Here is a 23,374-nt window from a genome sequence, read left to right as displayed (position 1 = left end):
ATAGCCTACCACTTTGAATTGGGCAATCACATGGTCTACTATACCGTGAATGACGACTTGAAGAGGAGTGGCATTGCATTCATCGTCAAAAAGAACATTTAAAGATCTATCCTGAAGTACAACGCTGTCAGTGATAGGATAATATCCAAATGCCTGCAAGGAAGACCAGTTAATATGACTATTTTTCAAATTTACGAACCAACCACTAAGACCAAAGATGAAGAAACTGAAGATTTTTCCCAACTTCTACAGTCTGAAATTGATCGAATATGCAATCAGGATGCATTGATAATTACTGGTGATTGGAATGTGAAAGTTGGAAACAAAGAAGAAGGATTGGTAGCTGGAAAATACGGCCTTGGTGATAGAAATGATGCAGGTGATCCATGACGGAATTTTGCAAGACCAACGACTTCTTCACTGAAAATACCTTTTTTCACCAACATAAAAGGTGACTATACACATGGACCTTGCCAGATGGAATACACAGGAATCAAATCAACTACACCTGTGGAAAAAGGCAGTGGAAAAGCTCAATATCATCAGCCAGAACAAGGCCAGGGACTGACAGCAGAACAGACCATCGATTGCTCATATGCAAGTTCAAGTTGAAACTGAAAAAAATTAGGACGAGAGCCAAAGTACGACCTTGAGTATGTCCCACCTGAATTTAGAGACTATCTCAAGAATAGATTTGATGTGTTGAATACTAGGGACTGAAGATCAGATGAATTGTGAAATGACATCAATGACATTCTACCTGAGGGAGCAAGAGGTCATTAATAAGACAGGAAAGAAAGAACAGACCAACATGGATGTCAGAAGAGACTCTGAAACTTACTCTTCAATGTCCAGTAGCTAAAGCAAAAGGAAGAAATGATGAACTAAAAGAGCTGAACAGAAGATTCCAAAGGGAAGCTTGAGAAGACAAAGTAAAGTATTATAATGACATGTGCAAAGATCTGGAGATAGAAAACCAAAAGAGAGGACTCCCTAGGAATTTCTCAAGCTGAAAGAACTGAAGAAAAAATTCAAGCCTTGAGATGCAATACTGAAGGATTCTACAGGGAAAATATTAAATGACACAGGAAGCATCAAAAGAAGATTGAAGGAATACACAGAGTTGCTGTACCAAAAAGAATTGGTTGACATTCAACCATTTCAAGAGGTGGCACATGATCAGGAACTGATGGTATTGAAGAAAGAAGTCCAAGCTGCACTGAAGGCATTGGCAAAACACAAGGCTCCAGGAATTGATGGAATACTAACAGAGATGTTTCAACAAACAGGTGCAGGGCTGGAAGTGCTCACTCCTCTATGCCAAGAAATTTGGAAGACAGCTACCTGGCCAACCTACTGGAAGAGATCCATATTTATGCCTATTCCCAAGAAAGGTGATCCAATCAAATGTGGAAATTATCAAACAATATCATTAATATCACCCAAAACCACACCCACTGCCGTCAAGTCGATTCCGACTCATAGCGACCCTATAGGACACAGTAGAGCTGCCCCGTAGAGTTTCCAGGGAGCATCTGGTGGATTCAAACTGCCGACCTTTTGGTTAGCAGCCGTAGCACTTAACCACTGCACCACCAGGGTTTCCCATTAATATCACACGTAAGTATAATTTTTCTGAAGATCATTCAAAAGCGACTACAGAAATTCAAGCCGGATTCAGAAGAGGATGCTGAACCAGGGATATCATTGCTGATGTCAGATGGATCCTGGCTGAAAGCAGAGAATACCAGAAAGTGTTTACTTGTGTTTTATTGACTATACAAAGGCGTTCGACTGTGTGGATCATAACAAATTACGGATAATGTGAAGAGTGGGGATTCCAAAACACTTAGTTGTGTTCAGGAGGAACTTGTACGTAGATCAAGAGGCAGTTGTTTGAATAGAACAAGGGGATACTGTGGGGTTTAAAGTCAGGAAACGTTTGCAAAAGGGTTGTATCCTTTCACCATACTTATTCAATGTGTATGCTGAGCAAGTAATCCGAGAAGCTGGATTATATGAAGAGAACAGGGCATCGGGATTGGAGGAAGACTCATTAACAACCTGCGTTATATAGATGAAACAACCTGCTTGCTGGAAGTGAAGAGGACTTGAAACACTTACTGATGAAGCTCAAAGACCACAGCCTTCAGTATGGATTACACCTCAACATAAAGAGAGTGAAAATCCTCACAACTGGACCAATAAGCAACATCATCATAAATGGAGAAAAGATTGAAGTTGTCAAGGATTTCATTTTACTTGGATCCACAATCAACACCCATGCAAGGAGCAGTCCAGTAATCAAAAGACACGTTGCATTAGGCAAATGTGCTGCAAAAGACCTCTTTAAAGTGTTGAAAAGCAAAGATGTTACCTTGAAGATTAAGGTGCGCCTGACCCAAGCCATGGTGTTTTCAATCATCTCATATACATGTGAAAGCTGGACGATGAATAAGGAAGACCAAAGAAGAATTGACTCCTTTGAATTGCGGTGTCGGCAAAGAATATTTAATATACCATAGACTGCCAAAAGAACAAACAAATCTGTGTTGGAAGAAGTATAACTAGAATGCTCCTTAGAAGCAAGAATGGCAAGATTACGTCTCACATACTTTGGACATGTTAACAGGATGGATCAGTTCCTGGAGAAGGACATCATGCTTGGTAAATTAGAGGGTCAGCAAAAAAGAGGAAGACCCTCAACAAGATTGACTGACACAGTAGCTGCAACAATGGGCTCAAGCATACCAGTGATTGTTACGATGGCGCAGGACCGGCCAGTATTTCGTTCTGTTGTAATAAGGTCACTATGATTCAGAACTGACTCGAGGCATCTAACAGCAGCATATGTTTAAGCAAATAAGAAATTATATTAATGTAGTAGGAAAAAGAAAAGTCAGCAAAGGAAAAACAAATGTATAAGTACAAGTTCAAGGAAGTTAAGTTAAATCCCTGTTTTCCTAAATTTGAGCTGAAAATATTAATATAAAATTGTGATATAATTTTTCTTAAAAAAAAAAATAAGGTCTAGAAACAATCCAGTTGCAATGAAAACCCCTGGTGATTGTGATCTCTAAATAAATTTCTTTTAAGAAGAACCAAGACTCTTTGGAGAAATGATTGAGCCCATATCAGGGGCAGAAAATATACAAGACATACATCTTGTATACCTAAAATCAAGAAACCTATAAAACATTACGTCAGAAGGATTCAGGAGAAAATGAAAAGGCTCCCACTTGCCAAAGATGGAATACTTTGATTATAAATAATAATAATAATAATAATAATGGCCCCAAATACCCAAAACAACCTTAAAAAAGAAGAGCAAGTAGGACTCATATTTCAAAACATACTATAAAGCTACAATAATCCAAACAGTGTGGTACTGGTATAAGAACAGACATATAAGCCAATGGAATAGAACTGTTAGCTGAGAAATAAACCCATACATTTATGGTTAATTGGTTTTTGACAAGGGCACCAAGTCCATTCACTGGGGAAATAATAGTGTCTTCAACAAATGAGGCTGGGACAGTTGGATCTCCATATGCAAAAGAATGAAGTTGGATCCATTTTTCATACCATATACACAGATTAACTCAAAACGGATCAATGATCTAAATATAAGAAATAAAAACCATAAAACTCTTAAAATAAAACATATGAGTAATGTTTTAGGATCTGGTTTTTGACTATGAGTTCTTAGATATGACAACTAAAATATGAGCAACAAAAGAAAAATTACATAAATTGGACTTCACCAAAATTAAAAACTTCTATGCATCAGAGGACTTTATCGAGAAAGTAAAGAGCAACCCACGGAATGATAAAGCTTTAATGTCTAGACTATATAAAGAACTCCTACAACTCAACAACAAGAAGGCAAATAACCCAATCAAAAAATGGACACAGGAGTTGAATAGACATTTCTCCAAAGATGATATAGAAATGGCCAATAAGCACATGTAAAGATGTTCAAGATACTTAGTTATTAGGAAAATGCAAATCACCACTTCACACCCATTAGGATGGCTATTATGGAAAAAAATGAAAAATAACAAGTGTTGGTGATGATGCTGGAGAAACTGGAAGTCTTATGCATTGCTGGTAGGAATGTAAAATACTACAGCAACTGTAGAAAACAGGGGGTTCCTCAAAAAGTTAAACATAGACAATCCCTGAGGTCACCTTGTAGCTAAATAACAAATTGGCTCAAAAAATAATGGAAATCACCCATAAGTACTGTGTTCCTTTAAAAAATCACTTGTATGAGGCCAAAGGTCAACAATTACTTTAAAACAAAGATGAGAATGTAAGGGGGCAGGGAAACCAGACTAATGGAATGGAAATGGAACTAGATTAATTGAAGGGAAATGGAACAAGCAGAAAGGAAATACTTAGAATGTTCACGTATTGTGAATAAGGTAACCAATGTCACAGAAAAACTTGTGTAGAAATTGTTGAATGGGAACCTAAACTACTGTCTAAACCTTCACCAAGAACACAATAAAATATTACTTAAAAAAAAAGTTGAACATAAAATTATCATACCTATTGCTGCCGAGTCGATTCCAAATCATAGTGACCCTATAGGATAGAGTAGAACTGCCCCATAGGGTTTTCAAGGAGCAGCTGGTGCATTTGAACTGCCAACCTTTTGGTTAGGAGCTGAGCTCTTCACCACTGTGCCACCAGGGCTCCAGAATTATCATATGACCCAGCAATTTCACTCCCATGCATATACCCAAGAGACTTGAAAGCAGGGATCAAACAGATATGTGTACACCAATGTTCACTGCAGCATCATTCACAACAATTAAAGGTTAAGTGTTCCTTAACATATGAACAAACAAAATATGATATATCCATACAACGGACTACTGTTCAGCCATAAAGAGAAATTAAGTTCTGATATATGCTACCACATGAATGAATCTTGAAAACATTATCTGAGTTAAATAAATCAGATACAACAGAACAAATATTGGATGATACCACTCATATGAAATATCTTGGATAGACAAATACATAGAGACAAAAGTTTCTTAAGGGTTACCAGAGGTTAGGAGAATGGGAAATGGAGAATTATTGCTTAAGGGGCACTGAGTTTCTGTTTGGAGTGATGAAAAACTTATGGAAATGGATAGTGTGGATGGTTGCACAACCTGATGAATGTAATTAATGCCAGTGAGTTGTACATTTAAAAACTGTTCAATGGGAATTTTTTGTTATACATATTTTACCAAATTTAAAAAAGAATAATGACAGTAACAGATTGAAATATATCAAATACATTAAAAATCCATATGTTCATAATGATACTTAAAAAAAAAGACCTCATTGGTCAAATTTAGAGAATACTAGAGACATAATTCATTATTTTGAAAGTTAATAAAGACAAAGAATACTTATCTGATTTTTCTCAAATTATACTACAGAGTATTCAAATAGTTGATTGGGCAAGTACTTTCTTTATAGAAAAGTACCAGTTAACACCAGTTGCCCTTGAGTCGGTTCTGACTCATGGTGTTATAGAACAGTACCAGCTAATAAATGCAAAATGTAGGGTAGAATTAGCATACCACTACTTTGTAACCACTGTTAAATACTGGAGTAGGCAGTGACCATCCATGGTTACCAGTAGGTAAAATGAGAAATTCTGGAATGTAGCATTTTTCAAACTTTTACCTGCATATGAATCACCTGAGGATATTGTTAAACTCCAGAAGTGGATTAAGTTTGGGGTTGAGTCTGAGATTCTACATTTATATCACACCACCAGGTGATCCCAATACTACTGATAGAAGGACCATTCTAAGAAAGAGAAAAGCAGCCCTTGAAATTTGGGAGCTGGCTTTGGTGTTCTCCTGTTGGACATAAAAAATTTCACAGAAGATAAACATAAAAAAAGTCAGATTGTTATAATGAGAATTTAAGACGAAAACAAGACCACTGTGTAATCATCTCTAAACACAAATAATGAACTTTGTCCAAACTACCAAATTGACCAAACAACCCCCTCTCACAGCTAATATGACTGACTGCTGCTTCTTTATCAACTGTGAATTTAGGCTCAGTCTAGTCTTCTAGATAAGGTAAAAGAGCCCTGGTGGCACAATGGTTAAATGCTCAGCTGCTAATAAAGAGGTTGGCAGTTCAAACCCACCCAGCCAGTCTGTGGGAGAAACACCTAGTGATCTGCTTCCGTAAAGACTACACCAAAGAAAACTATGGGACAGTTTACTCTGTCACATAGGATCACTATGAATTGGAATTGACCCGGCGTTACCCAACAACAACAAGAAGATACCCAATCATGGAATTTCCCCCACTTCCTGACCGTATCTAATCCAGAGCAAAGCCTTGATTGCTTACACCCTCCTTAAAATCACCAAACGCAAGCCAAATCCTGTATTAAGTTTTTTCTAACATTCTTTCACTGAGATATCCGATGGTTCTCCATGGTGTGTATTCTCCCTCTCTGCAACATGTAATAAGCCCATCTTGTTCAATTGTGTGTTCTCGTGGTCTTTGCTGAAGTAGCAATTCGATAATGTGATGAATCAGGTGGACAAATGAATCACGACCCACCGAGAGTCAACCAGTCCCTGCGTAGTGCAAATGGTTAACAGCTTGGCTGCTAACCAAAAGGTTGTTGGTTTCCAAGTCCACCCAGAAGCACCTTGGAAGAAAAGGCTGGAAATCTACTTAGAAAAAATCAGCTACTGAAAACCCTATGGAGCTCAGTTCTGCTCTGACACATATGAGGTCGCCATGAGTCATAACTGATGGCAACTGGTAAGAGTCAACAAGATATTGTGTGTTTCCGGATGTGATGCAATAGAAGGCTCACAGTACAACCTACAGTCTTATGTAAATCGAACCTTAGTCTGATTAAGCCTCTAGATCTAACCATTAATTTATAAGAAATTCATATTAAAGAACCACATTCAATTCAACCACAAGCCAAACTAGCTCATTTTTTTCAACAAATAAATGGCAAGAAAAATAGACAATGGTGGGTCAAAGAGACTTAACAGTCATATCAATCAATTGTAACATGAAGCTCTTGTTTAGATCCTGGTTTGTACAAGCTACAATAGAAACTGATAATGATAATGGATAAAGATAAGGAGATGGACAAGGATAAGGAGAATACTAAGACAATTTGGGAAATTTGAATAGTGAGTACATCTTTGAAGATATTATAGAAGTATTATTAATCTCTCTGGGTTTTATAATGGCAATGGTCATTTTTTTTAGTACTTACAAATAAAATAATATGATGTCTGAAATTTGCTTTAGGTGGCATAGTGGTTAAGTGCTACGGCTGCTAACCAAAGGGTCAGCAGTTTGAGTCCGCCAGGCACTCCTTGGGAACTCTGTGGGGCAGTTCTACTCTGTCCTGTACGGTCTCTATGAGTCAGAATTGAGTCGACGGCACTGGGTTTGGTTTTTTGTTTTTAATGCTGTCATGGGGAGTAAGGAGGATATAGATACACAAGATTTTCCATAGCTGATAATTGATGAAGGGTATATGGCAGTTCATTTTACTATTCTCCCAACTTCTGCATATATTTAAAAAGTTCCATAGTAAACAGTTCTCTTAAATCTTTTCTTTCTTTTTTTACAATTTAATTCAATAGATCTCTTTTGAAAGAAGATAAGATATGGAGAAAAAGAAAGAAATACAGCTGAAAACAGTTACACATTCTAGAGAAGTAAACTATAAAGACTTTTTGACAGCCTTCCCCACGACTGCAATTGCTTTCTGATGCAATGCTTGAGAGAATATTTCATTTATTGGCAATCACTAACAGATGTGTCCACTGCAGGGCAGAAAGCATAAGGAATTGTTATGCGGTCAGAATATGGTCTTTAGAGAAAGATTCAATTTAAATGTTTGGTACTTAAGAAGAAAATATATTATTTGAACAATTACCTGGATCTGTAGCAGACAGCAGTGAACCAAAAAATAAGCAGTCGGTGAAATGAAAGTCTCCGTTTTCCAACTGGCCAGCATGTGTCATAGCCTTCACAGAACCGTACAGGATTAACCTGTCGGAGAGAAGAAGAAGACCTTCAGCCGTCAGGCTGGATCCTGTATCCACCCGTGTCCTGGTAGCCGACATTCTCACACGCGTCCTGAATGAGCACCACCACACATTACCACCATCCTGCCAACTCATGGCTATGCTAGCTCTCAGTCCACTCTGTTCAAAACCCTTGGCTGTTAAAGAAGACACTTTTACCAAGTATCACAATTCATTTGCCTGGCAAAAGGCCACAGAACACTTGATAGTATATTTCAATGAAAGTAAGGTGAACCTCAAGAATATAAAAGCTAATCTTTCAAGTGTGGACTAGCAGAGCGTGTCCACAAATACAGAAGCCACGTTGACATCTGTAAATGGTCTGCCTTCCGGTTTCTGTTGGTTTGTCTGCTGGGGGGCTGGGGTTGGAAAGGGTTCAAATTTCCAGTCTGTCGCTGGGGTGAGAAGGACATTTGCCTCTCACAGGGCACTCAGTCAACCAGTCACTAAATGAAAGATGAGCCTCTACTACTGGCTGGTATCAGTACACTCCACACTGCGTGGAGAATTACCTTTAGGTTATAGAATGTATATCTTTACATACTGTTGAAAATACATTCTGAAATGGTTACATTTTGATCTGGCAAGAAAAGTTGTGCTTTTCGTGAAGATTATACAAGGTTTCCAACCTTACTGTCCCCACACCATGGAACCCAGCATGTTTGTTTTGGTCAAGATTTGCCACTCTATAATTTTTTTTTTTTTTTTTAGCTTTTAAGTTGTACTTAATTGACTGGTTAATTTTGCTAAAATTCTAGTAAATACAGAGATTGGTGAGCTAGACCACAATATAATCACTTTATAATTCTGACTGTTTTGCCAATTGCCACTGAATCGATCATTTCCGGCCCATGGCTAGCCCATGTGTCCAGAGAACTGATCCATAGGATTTTCAAGGCTGTGACATTTTGGAAGCTGATAAGCACCTTCCTTCTGAGACACCTCTGAGTGGGTTTGAACTGCCAACCTTTCGGTTAGTAACCTAGTGCTTAACTGTATGCGCCACCCAGGGACTCCTTTATGTGACTGTAAGAGTCCTTAAAAATGACAGACCTCGGAGGCGGAGCCAAGATGGCGGACTAGGCAGACGCTACCTCGGATCCCTCTTACAACAAAGACACGGAAAAACAAGTGAATCGATCACATACATAACAATCTACGAACCCTGAACAACAAACACAGATTTAGAGACGGAGAACGAACTAATACGGGGAAGCAGCGATTGTTTCCAGAGCCTGGAGCCAGCATACCAGTCAGGTACGGCACAAGCACAGAGACCTGCTCCACCCCCCTGAACTAACCCCGGGAGGGGGACTAGCCGGTTCCACGGGCGGCGTGGGACGCAGCCGTTAGGAGAAGTCCCCGGGAGGCAGTGACTGATCTTGGAGCAGAAAGAGTAGCATCCGAGCCGGGGAACCGTCCCACAGGGATTTGGACTGCACGCAGGCGGCTTCATTAACATCTGAATAGCCTGAGCCAGAGGGAGAACTCTGATAGGGATCTGACTGCAGTTTTTTTTTAGCGGATTTTCTGGAAAAACTAGTTTCCCAGTGATGGCTCGGAGACAACAATCCATATCAAACCACTTAAAGAAGCAGACCGTGACAGCTTCTCCAACTCCCCAAACAAAAGAATCAAAATCTTTCCCAAATGAAGATACAATTTTGGAATTATCAGATACAGAATATAAAAAACTAATTTACAGAATGCTTAATGATATCACAAATGAAATTAGGATATCTGCAGAAAAAGCCAAGGAACACACTGATAAAACTGTTGAAGAACTCAAAAAGATTATTCAAGAACATACTGGAAAAATTAATAAGTTGCAAGAATCCATAGAGAGACAACATGTAGAAATCCAAAAGATTAACAATAAAATAACAGAATTAGACAACACACTAGGAAGTCAGAGGAGCAGACTCGAGCAATTAGAATGCAGACTGGGACATCTGGAGGACCAGGGAATCAACACCAACATAGCTGAAAAAAAATCAGATAAAAGAATTAAAAAAAGTGAAGAAACCCTAAGAATTATGTGGGACTCTATCAAGAAGGATAACCTGCGGGTGATTGGAGTCCCAGAACAGGGAGGGGGGACAGAAAACACAGAGAAAATAGTTGAAGAACTTCTGACAGAAAACTTCCCTGACATCATGAAAGACGAAAGGATATCTATCCAAGATGCTCATCGAACCCCATTTAAGATTGATCCAAAAAGAAAAACACCAAGACATATTATCATCAAACTCACCAAAACCAAAGATAAACAGAAAATTTTAAAAGCAGCCAGGGAGAAAAGAAAGGTTTCCTTCAAGGGAGAATCAATAAGAATATGTTCTGACTACTCAGCAGAAACCATGCAGGCAAGAAGGGAATGGGACGACATATACAGAACACTGAAGGAGAAGAACTGCCAACCAAGGATCATATATCCAGCAAAACTCTCTCTGAAATATGAAGGCGAAATTAAGATATTTACAGACAAACACAAGTTTAGAGAATTTGCAAAAACCAAACCAAAGCTACAAGAAATACTAAAGGATATTGTTTGGTCAGAGAACCAATAATATCAGATATCAGCACAACACAAGGTCACAAAACAGAACGTCCTGATATCAACTCAAATAGGGAAATCACAAAAACAAACAAATTAAGATTAATTAAAAAAAAAATACACATAACAGGGAATCATGGAAGTCAATAGGTAAAAGATCACAATAATCAAAAAGAGGGACTAAATACAGGAGGCATTGAACTGCCATATGGAGAGTGATACAAGGCGATATAGAACAATACAAGTTAGGTTTTTACTTAGAAAAATAGGGGTATATAATGAGGTAACCACAAAAAGGTATAACAACTCTATAACTCAAGACAAAAACCAAGAAAAACGTAACGACTCAACTAACATAAAGTCAAACACTATGAAAGTAAGGATCTCACAATTTACTAAGAAAAACGCCTCAGCACAAAAAAGTATGTGGAAAAATGAAATTGTCAACAACACACATAAAAAGGCATCAAAATGACAGCACTAAAAACTTATTTATCTATAATTACCCTGAATGTAAATGGACTAAATGCACCAATAAAGAGACAGAGAGTCACAGACTGGATAAAGAAACACGATCCATCTATATGCTGCCTACAAGAGACACACCTTAGACTTAGAGACACAAACAAACTAAAACTCAAAGGATGGAAAAAAGTATATCAAGCAAACAATAAGCAAAAAAGAAGAGGAGTAGCAATATTAATTTCTGACAAAATAGACTTTAGACTTAAATCCACCACAAAGGATAAAGAAGGACACTATATAATGATAAAAGGGACAATTGATCAGGAAGACATAACCATATTAAATATTTACGCACCCAATGACAGGGCTGCAAGATATATAAATCAAATTTTAACAGAACTGAAAAGCGAGATAGATACCTCCACAATTATAGTAGGAGACTTCAACACACCCCTTTCGGAGAAGGACAGGACATCCAGTAAGAAGCTCAACAGAGACACGGAAGATCTAATTACAACAATCAACCAACTTGACCTCATTGACTTATACAGAACTCTCCACCCAACTGCTGCAAAATATACTTTTTTTTCTAGCGCACATGGAACATTCTCTAGAATAGACCACATATTAGGTCATAAAACAAACCTTTGCAGAGTCCAAAACATCGAAATATTACAAAGCATCTTCTCAGACCACAAGGCAATAAAACTAGAGATCAATAACAGAAGAACGAGGGAAAAGAAATCAAATACTTGGAAAATGAACAATACCCTCCTGAAAAAAGACTGGGTTATAGAAGACATCAAGGAGGGAATAAGGAAATTCATAGAAAGCAACGAGAATGAAAATACTTCCTATCAAAACCTCTGGGACACAGCAAAAGCAGTGCTCAGAGGCCAATTTATATCAATAAATGCACACATACAAAAAGAAGAAAGAGCCAAAATCAGAGAACTGTCCCTACAACTTGAACAAATAGAAAGTGAGCAACAAAAGAATCCATCAGGCACCAGAAGAAAACAAATAATAAAAATTAGAGCTGAACTAAATGAATTAGAGAACAGAAAAACAATTGAAAGAATTAACAAAGCCAAAAGCTGGTTCTTTGAAAAAATTAACAAAATTGATAAACCATTGGCTAGACTGACTAAAGAAATACAGGAAAGGAAACAAATAACCCGAATAAGAAACGAGAAGGACCACATCACAACAGAACCAAATGAAATTAAAAGAATCATTTCAGATTATTATGAAAAATTGTACTCTAACAAATTTGAAAACCTAGAAGAAATGGATGAATTCCTTGAAAAACACTACCTACCTAAACTAACACATTCAGAAGCAGAACAACTAAATAGACCCATAACAAAAAAAGAGATTGAAACGGTAATCAAAAAACTCCCAACAAAAAAAAGTCCTGGCCCGGACGGCTTCACTGCAGAGTTCTACCAAATTTTCAGAGAAGAGTTAACACCACTACTACTAAAGGTATTCCAAAGCATAGAAAATGACGGAATACTACCCAACTCATTCTATGAAGCCACCATCTCCCTGATACCAAAACCAGGTAAAGACATTACAAAAAAAGAAAATTATAGACCTATATCCCTCATGAACATTGATGCAAAAATCCTCAACAAAATTCTAGCCAATAGAATCCAACAACACATCAAAAAAATAATTCACCCTGATCAAGTGGGATTTATACCAGGTATGCAAGGCTGGTTTAATATCAGAAAAACCATTAATGTAATCCATCACATAAATAAAACAAAAGACAAAAACCACATGATCTTATCAATTGATGCAGAAAAGGCATTTGACAAAGTCCAACACCCATTTATGATAAAAACTCTTACCAAAATAGGAATTGAAGGAAAATTCCTCAACATAATAAAGGGCATCTATGCAAAGCCAACAGCCAATATCACTCTAAATGGAGAGAACCTGAAAGCATTTCCCTTGAGAACGGGAACCAGACAAGGATGCCCTTTATCACCGCTCTTATTCAACATCGTGTTGGAAGTCTTAGCCAGGGCAATCAGGCTAGACAAAGAAATAAAAGGTATCCGGATTGGCAAGGAAGAAGTAAAGTTATCACTATTTGCAGATGACATGATTATATACACAGAAAACCCTAAGGAATCCTCCAGAAAACTACTGAAACTAATAGAAGAGTTTGGCAGAGTCTCAGGTTATAAAATAAACATACAAAAATCACTTGGATTCCTCTACATCAACAAAAAGAACACCGAAGAGGAAATAACCAAATCAATACCATTCACGGTAGCCCCCAAGAAGATAAGATACTTAGGAATAAATCTTACCAAGGATGTAAAAGACCTATACAAAGAAAACTACAAAGCTCTACTACAAGAAATTCAAAAGGACATACTTAAGTGGAAAAACATACCTTGCTCATGGATAGGAAGACTTAACATAGTAAAAATGTCTATTCTACCAAAAGCCATCTATACATTTAACGCACTTCCGATCCAAATTCCAATGTCATATTTTAAGGGGATAGAGAAACAAATCACCAATTTCATATGGAAGGGAAAGAAGCCCCGGATAAGCAAAGCACTACTGAAAAAGAAGAAGAAAGTGGGAGGCCTCACCTTACCTGACTTCAGAACCTATTATACAGCCACAGTAGTCAAAACAGCCTGGTATTGGTACAACAACAGACACATAGACCAATGGAACAGAATTGAGAACCCAGACATAGATCCATCCACGTATGAGCAGCTGATATTTGACAAAGGACCAGTGTCAATTAACTGGGGAAAAGACAGCCTTTTTAACAAATGGTGCTGGCATAACTGGATATCCATTTGCAAAAAAATGAAACAGGACCCATACCTCACACCATGCACAAAAACTAACTCCAAGTGGATCAAAGACCTAAACATAAAGACTAAAACGATAAAGATCATGGAAGAAAAAATTGGGACAACCCTAGGAGCCCTAATACAAGGTATAAACAGAATACAAAACATTACCAAAAATGATGAAGAGAAACCCGATAACTGGGAGCTCCTAAAAATCAAACACCTATGCTCATCTAAAGACTTCACCAAAAGAGTAAAAAGACCACCTACAGATTGGGAAAGAATTTTCAGCTATGACATCTCCGACCAGCGCCTGATCTCTAAAATCTACATGATTCTGTCAAAACTCAACCACAAAAAGACAAACAACCCAATCAAGAAGTGGGCAAAGGATATGAACACACATTTCTCTAAAGAAGATATTCAGGCAGCCAACAGATACATGAGAAAATGCTCTCCATCATTAGCCATTAGAGAAATGCAAATTAAAACTACGATGAGATTCCATCTCACACCAGCAAGGCTGGCATTAATCCAAAAAACACAAAATAATAAATGTTGGAGAGGCTGCGGAGAGATTGGAACTCTCATACACTGCTGGTGGGAATGTAAAATGGTACAACCACTTTGGAAATCTATCTGGCGTTATCTTAAACAGTTAGAAATAGAACTACCATACAACCCAGAAATCCCACTCCTCGGAATATACCCTAGAGATACAAGAGCCTTCATACAAACAGATATATGCACACCCATGTTTATTGCAGCTCTGTTTACAATAGCAAAAAGTTGGAAGCAACCAAGGTGTCCATCAACGGATGAATGGGTAAATAAATTGTGGTATATTCACACAATGGAATACTACGCATCGATAAAGAACAGTGACGAATCTCTGAAACATTTCATAACATGGAGGAACCTGGAAGGCATTATGCTGAGCAAAATGAGTCAGAGGCAAAAGGACAAATACTGTATAAGACCACTATTATAAGATCTTGAGAAATAGTAAACCTGAGAAGAACACATACTTTTGTGGTTACGAGGGGGGGAGGGAGGGAGGGTGGGAGAGGGTTTTTTTATTGATTAATCAGTAGATAAGAACTGCTTTAGGTGAAGGGAAAGACAACACTCAATACATGGAAGGTCAGCTCAATTGGACTGGACCAAAAGCAAAGAAGTTTCCGGGATAAAATGAATGCTTCAAAGCTCAGCGGAGCAAGCGCGGGGGTCTGGGGAACATGGTTTGCGGGGACTTCTAAGTCAATTGGCAAAATAATTCTATTATGAAATCATTCTGCATCCCACTTTGAAATGTGGCGTCTGGGGTCTTAAATGCTAACAAGCAGCCATCTAAGATGCAGCAATTGGTCTCAACCCACCTGGAGCAAAGGAAAATGAAGAACACCAAGCCCACATGACAACTAAGAGCCCAAGAGACAGAAAGGGCCACATGAACAAGAGACCTACATCATCCTGAGACCAGAAGAACTAGTTGGTGCCCGGCCACAATCGATGACTGCCCTGACAGGGAGCTCAGCAGAGGACCCCTGAGGGAGCAGGAGAGCAGTGGGATGCAGACCCCAAATTCTCATAAGAAGACCAAACTTAATGGTCTGACTGAGACTGGAGGAATCCCGGCGGCCATGCTCTCCAGACCTTCTGTTGACACAGGACAGGAACCATCCCTGAAGACAACTCATCAGACATGAAAGGGACTGGTCAGCGGGTGGGAGAGAGACGCTGATGAAGAGTGAGCTAATTATATCAGGTGTACACTTGAGATTGTGTTGGCAACTCTTGTCTGGAGGGGGGATGGGAGGATAGAGAGAGAGGGAAGCCGGCAAAATTGTCAAGAAAGGAGAGACTGAAAGGGCTGACTCAAGACGGGGAGAGTAAGTGGGAGTAGGGAGTGAGATGTATGTAAACTTATATGTGACAGACTGATTGGATTTGTAAACGTTCACTTGAAGCTTAATAAAAGTTATAAAAAAAAAAAAAAAAATGACAGACCTCATCCATGGCAGGCTCAGCCACACTTATCCAGGGAAGGGTACTCTGTCAGTCTACCAGGTGTCCAGTCTCTTGGCACGTCTAGGGTAGCTGCATTCAGCTTTATTTGTTCATTCAATAGACATTTATTACTGAATCCCTACTATGTGTCAGGCTCTGGGCTAGGTGCTTAATATACATCAGTGACCAAAACAAACATCCCTACTTTCATGGAGTGTGCATTCTAACAGGAAAGACAACAGTAACAAAGAATCATAAATTTGAATTGTATCTGTTGTCCACATCACTCTCTGCATTAGAATCTTCTGGGAGGCTCTGAACCAGAAATGGTCCTGAGTACTCTCCTGCATAGTCAGCCCGTAGGGCTCCCCTGGTGTTAACCAACCTATCTACAGTCTTTTTTCTTTTGAAGTACATTTCAGGTGTTGCGCATCAACAGAGTCTGTGATCAATATATAAACTCCATGGTCTGTGACTATACTTCTGAATTCTGTACTTATCAGTTAATTTTACAGGTTAGAAATCTGAAGCTCAGAGAATTAAAATGATTTGCTCCATATTGAGTGCAAACAAAACGAAACAAAGCCGCTGCTGTCGAGTCGATTCCTATTCCTAGTGACCCTATAGGACAGAGTAGAGCTGCCTGTAGGGTTTCCAAGGAGTGGCTGGTGGATTCGAACTGCCTAACTTTTGTTTACCAGCCAAGCTCTTTGCTCCACCAGGAGTAGAAACCAATAAATTAGGCAAGATAAAAAAATATATGTATATATCCTACCCAGGCTTGGCAAGATTGCCGGAAACCAGAAGTCTTTTTACATTATTGGTGGAGATGTAAGACAAATATAAATCAATAATCCTTATGGAAGCCAATTACACAATTTATTTTAAAAGCACTAAAATTTTTTATGTTCTACAACTTGGTAAATTACTTTCTAAGAATTTATATTGGGAAATCAATCAAATACGTACAAAAAGATACCCATTTAGACATGCTTATTATTGCTTATAATAGTAAAAAACTCAAAACAATCTAAATGTCCAATAAATAAATTACAGAACACACACATGACGGACAAATATAAACTATTAAAACTGTATAGATAAGACTATATGCTGGGCACAGAAAATTAAATTGAAAAGGTGTATTATAAAATGGCAATAAATAGTAACTGAAATTTTTATAAGCATTGCATATACATAGACATACATACATATGAACAGAAAAAGACTAGAAGCAAATAGTTGAGAATGTTAATAGTGGTTATGTAATGGAATTAAATGTAACCATTTTCTTTTTTCCTTTTTTGCATTTTCTTTTTAATAATGATAAAAGGCCAACAATGAACATTAGTGAGCCCTATTGTGAGACATAACAGGCATTCATTGTGTCATTTAACCCTCCTAACACTATGAGTTAGGTACAACAATTATCCCTGTTTTACAAATGAGAAAACTGGAACTCAGAGAGGTTAAGTAACTTGCCAAGGGTCACAACAGCTTGTGACAGAGCTGGAACTGAATTCAAGCAGTGAGATGCCAAAGCCTATGCACTTAACCACCAACACAATACTGCTTTTGAATTGCTTCTGAAATCAAGAGAAACACACACATTGCAAACAAAAAACAAACTGTAAATATCTTATTTATGCCAAATGAACTTCTAGACCTAAAATAAATATAATTCCAATTGCTTCCTTGAGATAATACCAAAAATAAATGCCTAGTCCAGTACAAGCTCAATATTGTCATTGCTATTACTAACATCAATTGCCATGATCGCTGCTAATTATAATAAGTTAATCGTTACTGTGCACCTACTATGTGCCAACCAAAAACCAGACCTGTTGTTGTCCAGTCACTTCTGACTCATAGTGCCCCTATAGGACAGAGTAGAGCTGCCCCATAGTGTTTCCAAGGAGCAGCTGGTGGACTCAAAGTACTGACCTTTTGGTTAGCAGGCGATCGCTTAACTACTGTAGCACCAGGGATCCACTATGTTCCAGGCACTGTTTTATAAATGGTAGCTATCATCATTATTATCACCTACTTTATTATTAATAAAAATGAATCAGTTGTAAATACATTAACTAGGAGGCCAAAAAAGGCGCCCATTAGCAGGCGTCACATTTTTACAGAGTGGTTTATTCTCTTAGCATTTCAACAGGAAGTGTTTCTGATCCACAGGAGACCGGACAGAGGTGGCCTAATGGCGAGAGGCAACCAGTGAAATCCAGTACACGCAATGCTGTGATGATGGCGGACCTGAGTGGGATGTCATCCAGGGCTCAGTGTGGGGTTAGGGGGAGCCCGGGCTATGGGGATGGAGATCGGGTGGCAGAGGCAGGAATGCCTCATGAAAGGCAAAATAGTTGAAAACACTGATTTCAACAAATAGCCACTTCGTGCTATTCTTTGAAAACCAAAGTGCTGGTGCGGTAGTGGATACAAAGATGAAAATCCGTGACCTGCCCTCAAAGAGTAGAGTATCACAGGATAGCAGTCATGTAACTTACTTTAATATAAGGCATTTGATGAAAGGGAGTTTGGGGATATGCTCAACATGACATTGCTTATTTTACGAAGTGTTATGATGCAGGTCCTGATTTTAACATTTATGAACTTGTTTCTCACTGTTAAAGTTTCACACCTAAAGTCATGTTGCGAAAATGTTTTGAAACAAAAAATTCCAGAAGGTGCGATTGCTTGGATGATTTTTAAATTTGTCATCTGAATTCCAGTGTCTTTTAAAAAAGAATGCATTTCTTTATATTTTTAAAGTAGCCTTGACCAGCTAGGAATAGATCTACAGCAAAGGCATTTCTTTTTAATTACTAGGGACAAGCAAGGAAGCGGGGTTGCTGTCAGCTTAGAGACACAGCTGCGCGAACCAGTCACGTTAACTGTTAGATGAGCCACATCCCTGTCCATGAAAAGACATGGAACAGGCCACTACATGGATCTCACTCTGCAGAGGGAAAACTGCATCAGCGGGCTCAGGAAGTAATGAATGAATGAATGCTATGGTCTGTGTCTAGATCTCTGAATTCTATGCCTACATGCTTTCCTTTTGATATGACAGGTATCTTTCCCCATTTATTTCTGCGTGTTTGTATTAGTTACCCATGGCGGCTGAAACATGGTACCACAAACTTGGTGGCTTAAAAATATAGAAATTTATTCTCTCAGAGTTCTGGAGACCAGAAGTTGCAAACCAGTTATCACTGGGACAAAACTAAGGTGTCAGCAGGGCCATGCTCCCTCCGAAGGTTCCGGGGGAGAATCCGTTCCTTGCCTCTCCAGCCCTGAGCTTTTGTCCACATTGTTCCAATCTCCGCCTCTGGGGTTACCTTGCCTTTTCCACTTCTGTTTGTGTGTTCTCCCTCTGCCTCCATCTTATAAGGATACATGTGATTGCATTTAGGGTCCACTCAGATAATCTAGGATAGTCGCCAAGCTCAAGCTCCTTAACATAATCACATCTGCAATGTCTTCTTTTGTCATATAAGGTAACATTCATATGTTCTAGGGACTAGGATGGGGTTATATTCGGGGGGCAATATTCAGCCCTCCACAACGTTTTATGGATACTTTCAATATCACACTGTCTCCTTTTTTATTTGTTTTTTTTGGAGGGGGGCATGCATTTAAAGATAATACCCCACTGGAAAACTCATAAATTCTTAGTGCCGGACTGGATGTGATTAGGAGGAGCTTGTAGCCAAATTCAGTCATTCAGGCACTCATGCATTTGATAATTCACTAATTTATTCATTCGTTTAACAAATAGTTACCAACAGACATAGTTGCTACTCTTTGAGAGCTTACATTTTACTTAGGGAGCCAGACATTTAATAGCTAACTTATAGTTGACTAGTGTTGTGATTAAATGCTATGAAGAGAAGGATACTATAAGAGTGTATAACTACGAGACCTGCCTTAGGACTCAGGGAAGGCTTCCCTGGAAATATGACATTTTGCTGAGGTTTGAAGGAGAGGAGGAGGTAAGAAAGCAAACAGTGGAGGGGTGGAGGTGGGGGTGTGAGGCCTATTGGAGAAAATGAGGAAGGAGTCCAGTGTAGCTGAAGCACAGAGATAAAAAGTGAAAAGAGCCAAGATTTGGCTGCTGAGAAGGTAAGCATCAGATTATGTAGGGGCTTATACACCATGCTAAGGATTCTAAGCTTTATCTTATGAGCAAGGGGAAGATGTAGAATGGCTTTAAGTAGTATGTGTGTGTATGCGGGTGTACTTTGTGTGTGCATAAGTGTGTGCATGTGTGTGCATACACACATGCATGCTTCCACTAGCTGGGGAACTGGGAAACAATGAAAGGGTAGTTTATTTTATGAGGGCGATTGCAAGTTCAATTTTGGAAATGTTGAGATTGAGAAGGTGGTGAGACAGACTATTGGGTATACAGATTTGGATGTGTATGGACTCCCAGGGAGTCCATCCATTTTATTTAGGGGCATCAGGAATACAGAGGCTACAGCAAGATTAGAATGAATTAAAGAGTCCACGGGAAATGAGAAAACTGAGACAGGCAACATACCCAACTCTTCTTCAGATTTCGGCAATAAGGGGAGTCAGCCAGGGACAGATTACCCAATAAGCAAGGTACACACAATGTGGTAAAAAGCATGTGAAATCATGCACCACAGACCAGAAAGTAAGCACAAGTAAGCCTTCTGTACTTTGCTTAATGAAAGCCCTCGCTTACTGGTTAACCCACCCTGGAGCCAGGTATGACTCCAGACAGAGAAAGAGGATTGGAATAGACTTGAGCTGGTGGTAAAGGAGTGAGGAAGAGCCCATGAAGAATCTCATATCCCACAGGAGCTCACAAACAGGGTGTACAGACTGATAATCCTGCTTTATCAATATTAGTGACATAAGGCGGCAAGTCTGACTTTGAGTGGTGGTTTAGAGGGTCTGTGGGGCCATACGGCTCCTAGACGTGTGAAAGGGATGATTTTCCCCTCCTTTTTCACTATCTCTCACATTCCATTTATATATATCAAGCATTTACTATCAAAAAGCCTTTACTAAGAAACCATAGTCTCAGAGAAGAAACTAGTCTACAGGGCTAACAGCCTACACGAGCCATGGCCTCATCTACCCTGAGACCAGAAAAACTAGATGGTGCCTGGCTACTACTACTGACCCTTCTGATCAGGGGCACAGTAGACAGAGCCTGACGGAACAGGAGAAAAATGAGGAACAGAACTTACTGGACCAGTTGAGACTAAAGGACTATTTAAGACTATTACCCTGAGATACTCTTTAAACCTGGAACCAAAACTACCCCCTGAGGTCACCTTTTAGCGAAATAACAGATTGACACACAAAATAGAGGATATTACCCATGAGTACGGTGCTCCATTAAAAAATCATCTGTAAGACACCAAAAGGCTAACAATGACTCTAAAATAAAACATGAGAAGATAAGGGGGCAGGGAAACTATAGCATTGGAAATGAAACAACCAGAACACAGTTAAAGAGAATGTTGACATATCATGAAAAATGTAACTAATGTCACTGAACAATTTGTATAGAAATTGTCAAATGGGTGCCTAATTTGCTGTGCAAACTTCCACTGAAAACACAAATATTATTTTTTTAAAAAAAAGGCCTTTACTAAGTCCTGTGATCAATGCAAAGGTGGGTCAGACATGGTTCCTGCCCTCAGGAAGGAGAGAGAAGTCCCGTAAGCAGAATGCATGGTAAAACCAAAAACCCATTGCTGTTAAGTTGATTCAAATTCCAATTCATAGCGACCCTATAGGACAGACTAGAACTGCCCCATAGAGTTTCCAAGGAGCGCCCGGTGGATTCAAACCGCTGACCCTTGGTTAGCAGCCGTAGCTCTTAACTCCTATGCCACCAGGGTTTCTGAGTGCATGGTAAAAGGTGCTAAACACTAACTGTCCTGTGAGAGGTGAAGACCAAGTGCACTGAGCTGACAGGAAAGGGGGTCCTCTCCTTCACTTGGGAAATCAGAAAAGGCTCTGAGAGAAAAGCGGGTGATTGTTAAGATGACATTCAAGTACGGAGGCTGGCCATCAACGGTCTACCTATACGCAGGATGTCCCAACTACTGATTTTTTCCCACCTGGACTGTAAAATCTTTCCTTGTTGTTGTTGTTAGTTGCTATGGAGTCAACTCTGACTCCTGGCAACCCCGTGTGTGCAGAGTAGAGCTGCCCCACAGGGTTTTCAGCACGGTGCCCTTTCAGCAGCAGATCGATAGGCCTGTCTTCCAAAGTGCCTCTGGGTGTGTTTGCATCACCAACCTTTCAGTTAGTAGCTGAATGGTTAACCATTTACACCACCCAGGGACCTGAAATAGTACAAAAACCAATGGGCAAAAAAAATGAAACTCCTCCTATGGAAATACAGGCAGTGATCTGCCCTCTGCCACCCACTGCTGAGATGGATGAGAAAGCCCTGTCCTGTCGGAGATGTGCTGTCACTATGACTCTCACCTCAGTGCCCAGCATGGTCTTTTCTTCCCCAAGGAGCCCAAGAATCCTGTGCAGCCTTCGACTGTAGTTAAGCAGGGGCTCATATCTCACAATGCTAGATGACCCCTTCGGCTCACCCTACTTTTCCCACCCCCTTGCAGCTTTGTCCCTTCCACGTCATTAGAAGGGTAGGGAGGAGAAGAGGACACAGGAGTCAACTGGGTGACTTGTAGGCATGTTAGAAGAAAATGAGGGCCAGGCGAAGCCCCGCTCACCTTTGCTATTATGACAGGTATACCCCTGTCCAGTTTCTATACCAGATATCTGTCTTAGAAGGAACTATGAAGACTGTGGACTGCCTCCACTTTATCCTCTCTCCTCTGGAAGGGCTGGAATGGGACAGGTTTTACGGGAAGGAGATGCTTATATCCATTTTTTTCCCCCAAAGTTGAAAGAGAAGGCTATGCCAGGAATGGGGTTGGGGTAAAAGGAAGGAGAGAAATGTTCATCGTAAGGAGCATAAATGTGTGTGTTGAGGTTGGGAAATTCTGTGCCAGGACATTTGACCACCAAAAAAACTTTGTTTGCAAACGCCATCACCAGGACACATGCACCACTGCAGTTCTCACTATCCCTGGCCTCTGCCTCTTTGTAGCTGTCAACCAGCCCATAGAATCTTGGCTCTTCTCAGGGCACCTACCTGTCATTGGATACGGGGCTCTCTGGCACTGAGAACTGAAGAAGACTATGGTAAGAATCAAATCAGATTTAGGGAAATGGGGAGAAAGAAAAGCGAGGGGAAAACTAACATTTGTTAAATACCATGTTAAATGCTTTTCATGTATTACATTGTGTAACTTTCACACATACAGACACACACACACACCAGAGTTGCATAGTCATTATGATTCTTACTTAACAATGAAGCCCAACAAGTGGTAGAGATGCGA

At 39.5% G+C, this 23,374-nt stretch overlaps 1 protein-coding gene across 1 annotated transcript in view; it reads right to left on the bottom strand.

The window, feature by feature from the left end:
- Positions 1–23,374, bottom strand: part of SLC9A9 (solute carrier family 9 member A9) — a 659,769-nt gene that overhangs the window by 468,188 nt on the left and 168,207 nt on the right. The window contains exon 5 of the mRNA XM_049867356.1: positions 7,946–8,061. Coding sequence (XP_049723313.1) covers positions 7,946–8,061 — 116 coding nt within the window. The remainder of the gene's footprint in view (positions 1–7,945; positions 8,062–23,374) is intronic.

This window comes from Elephas maximus, chromosome 23, assembly GCF_024166365.1.
Source record: "Elephas maximus indicus isolate mEleMax1 chromosome 23, mEleMax1 primary haplotype, whole genome shotgun sequence".
NCBI lineage: Eukaryota > Metazoa > Chordata > Mammalia > Proboscidea > Elephantidae > Elephas > Elephas maximus.
Note: the sequence above shows the minus strand (reverse complement) of the source record. Positions and strands in the feature narration are given on the sequence as shown.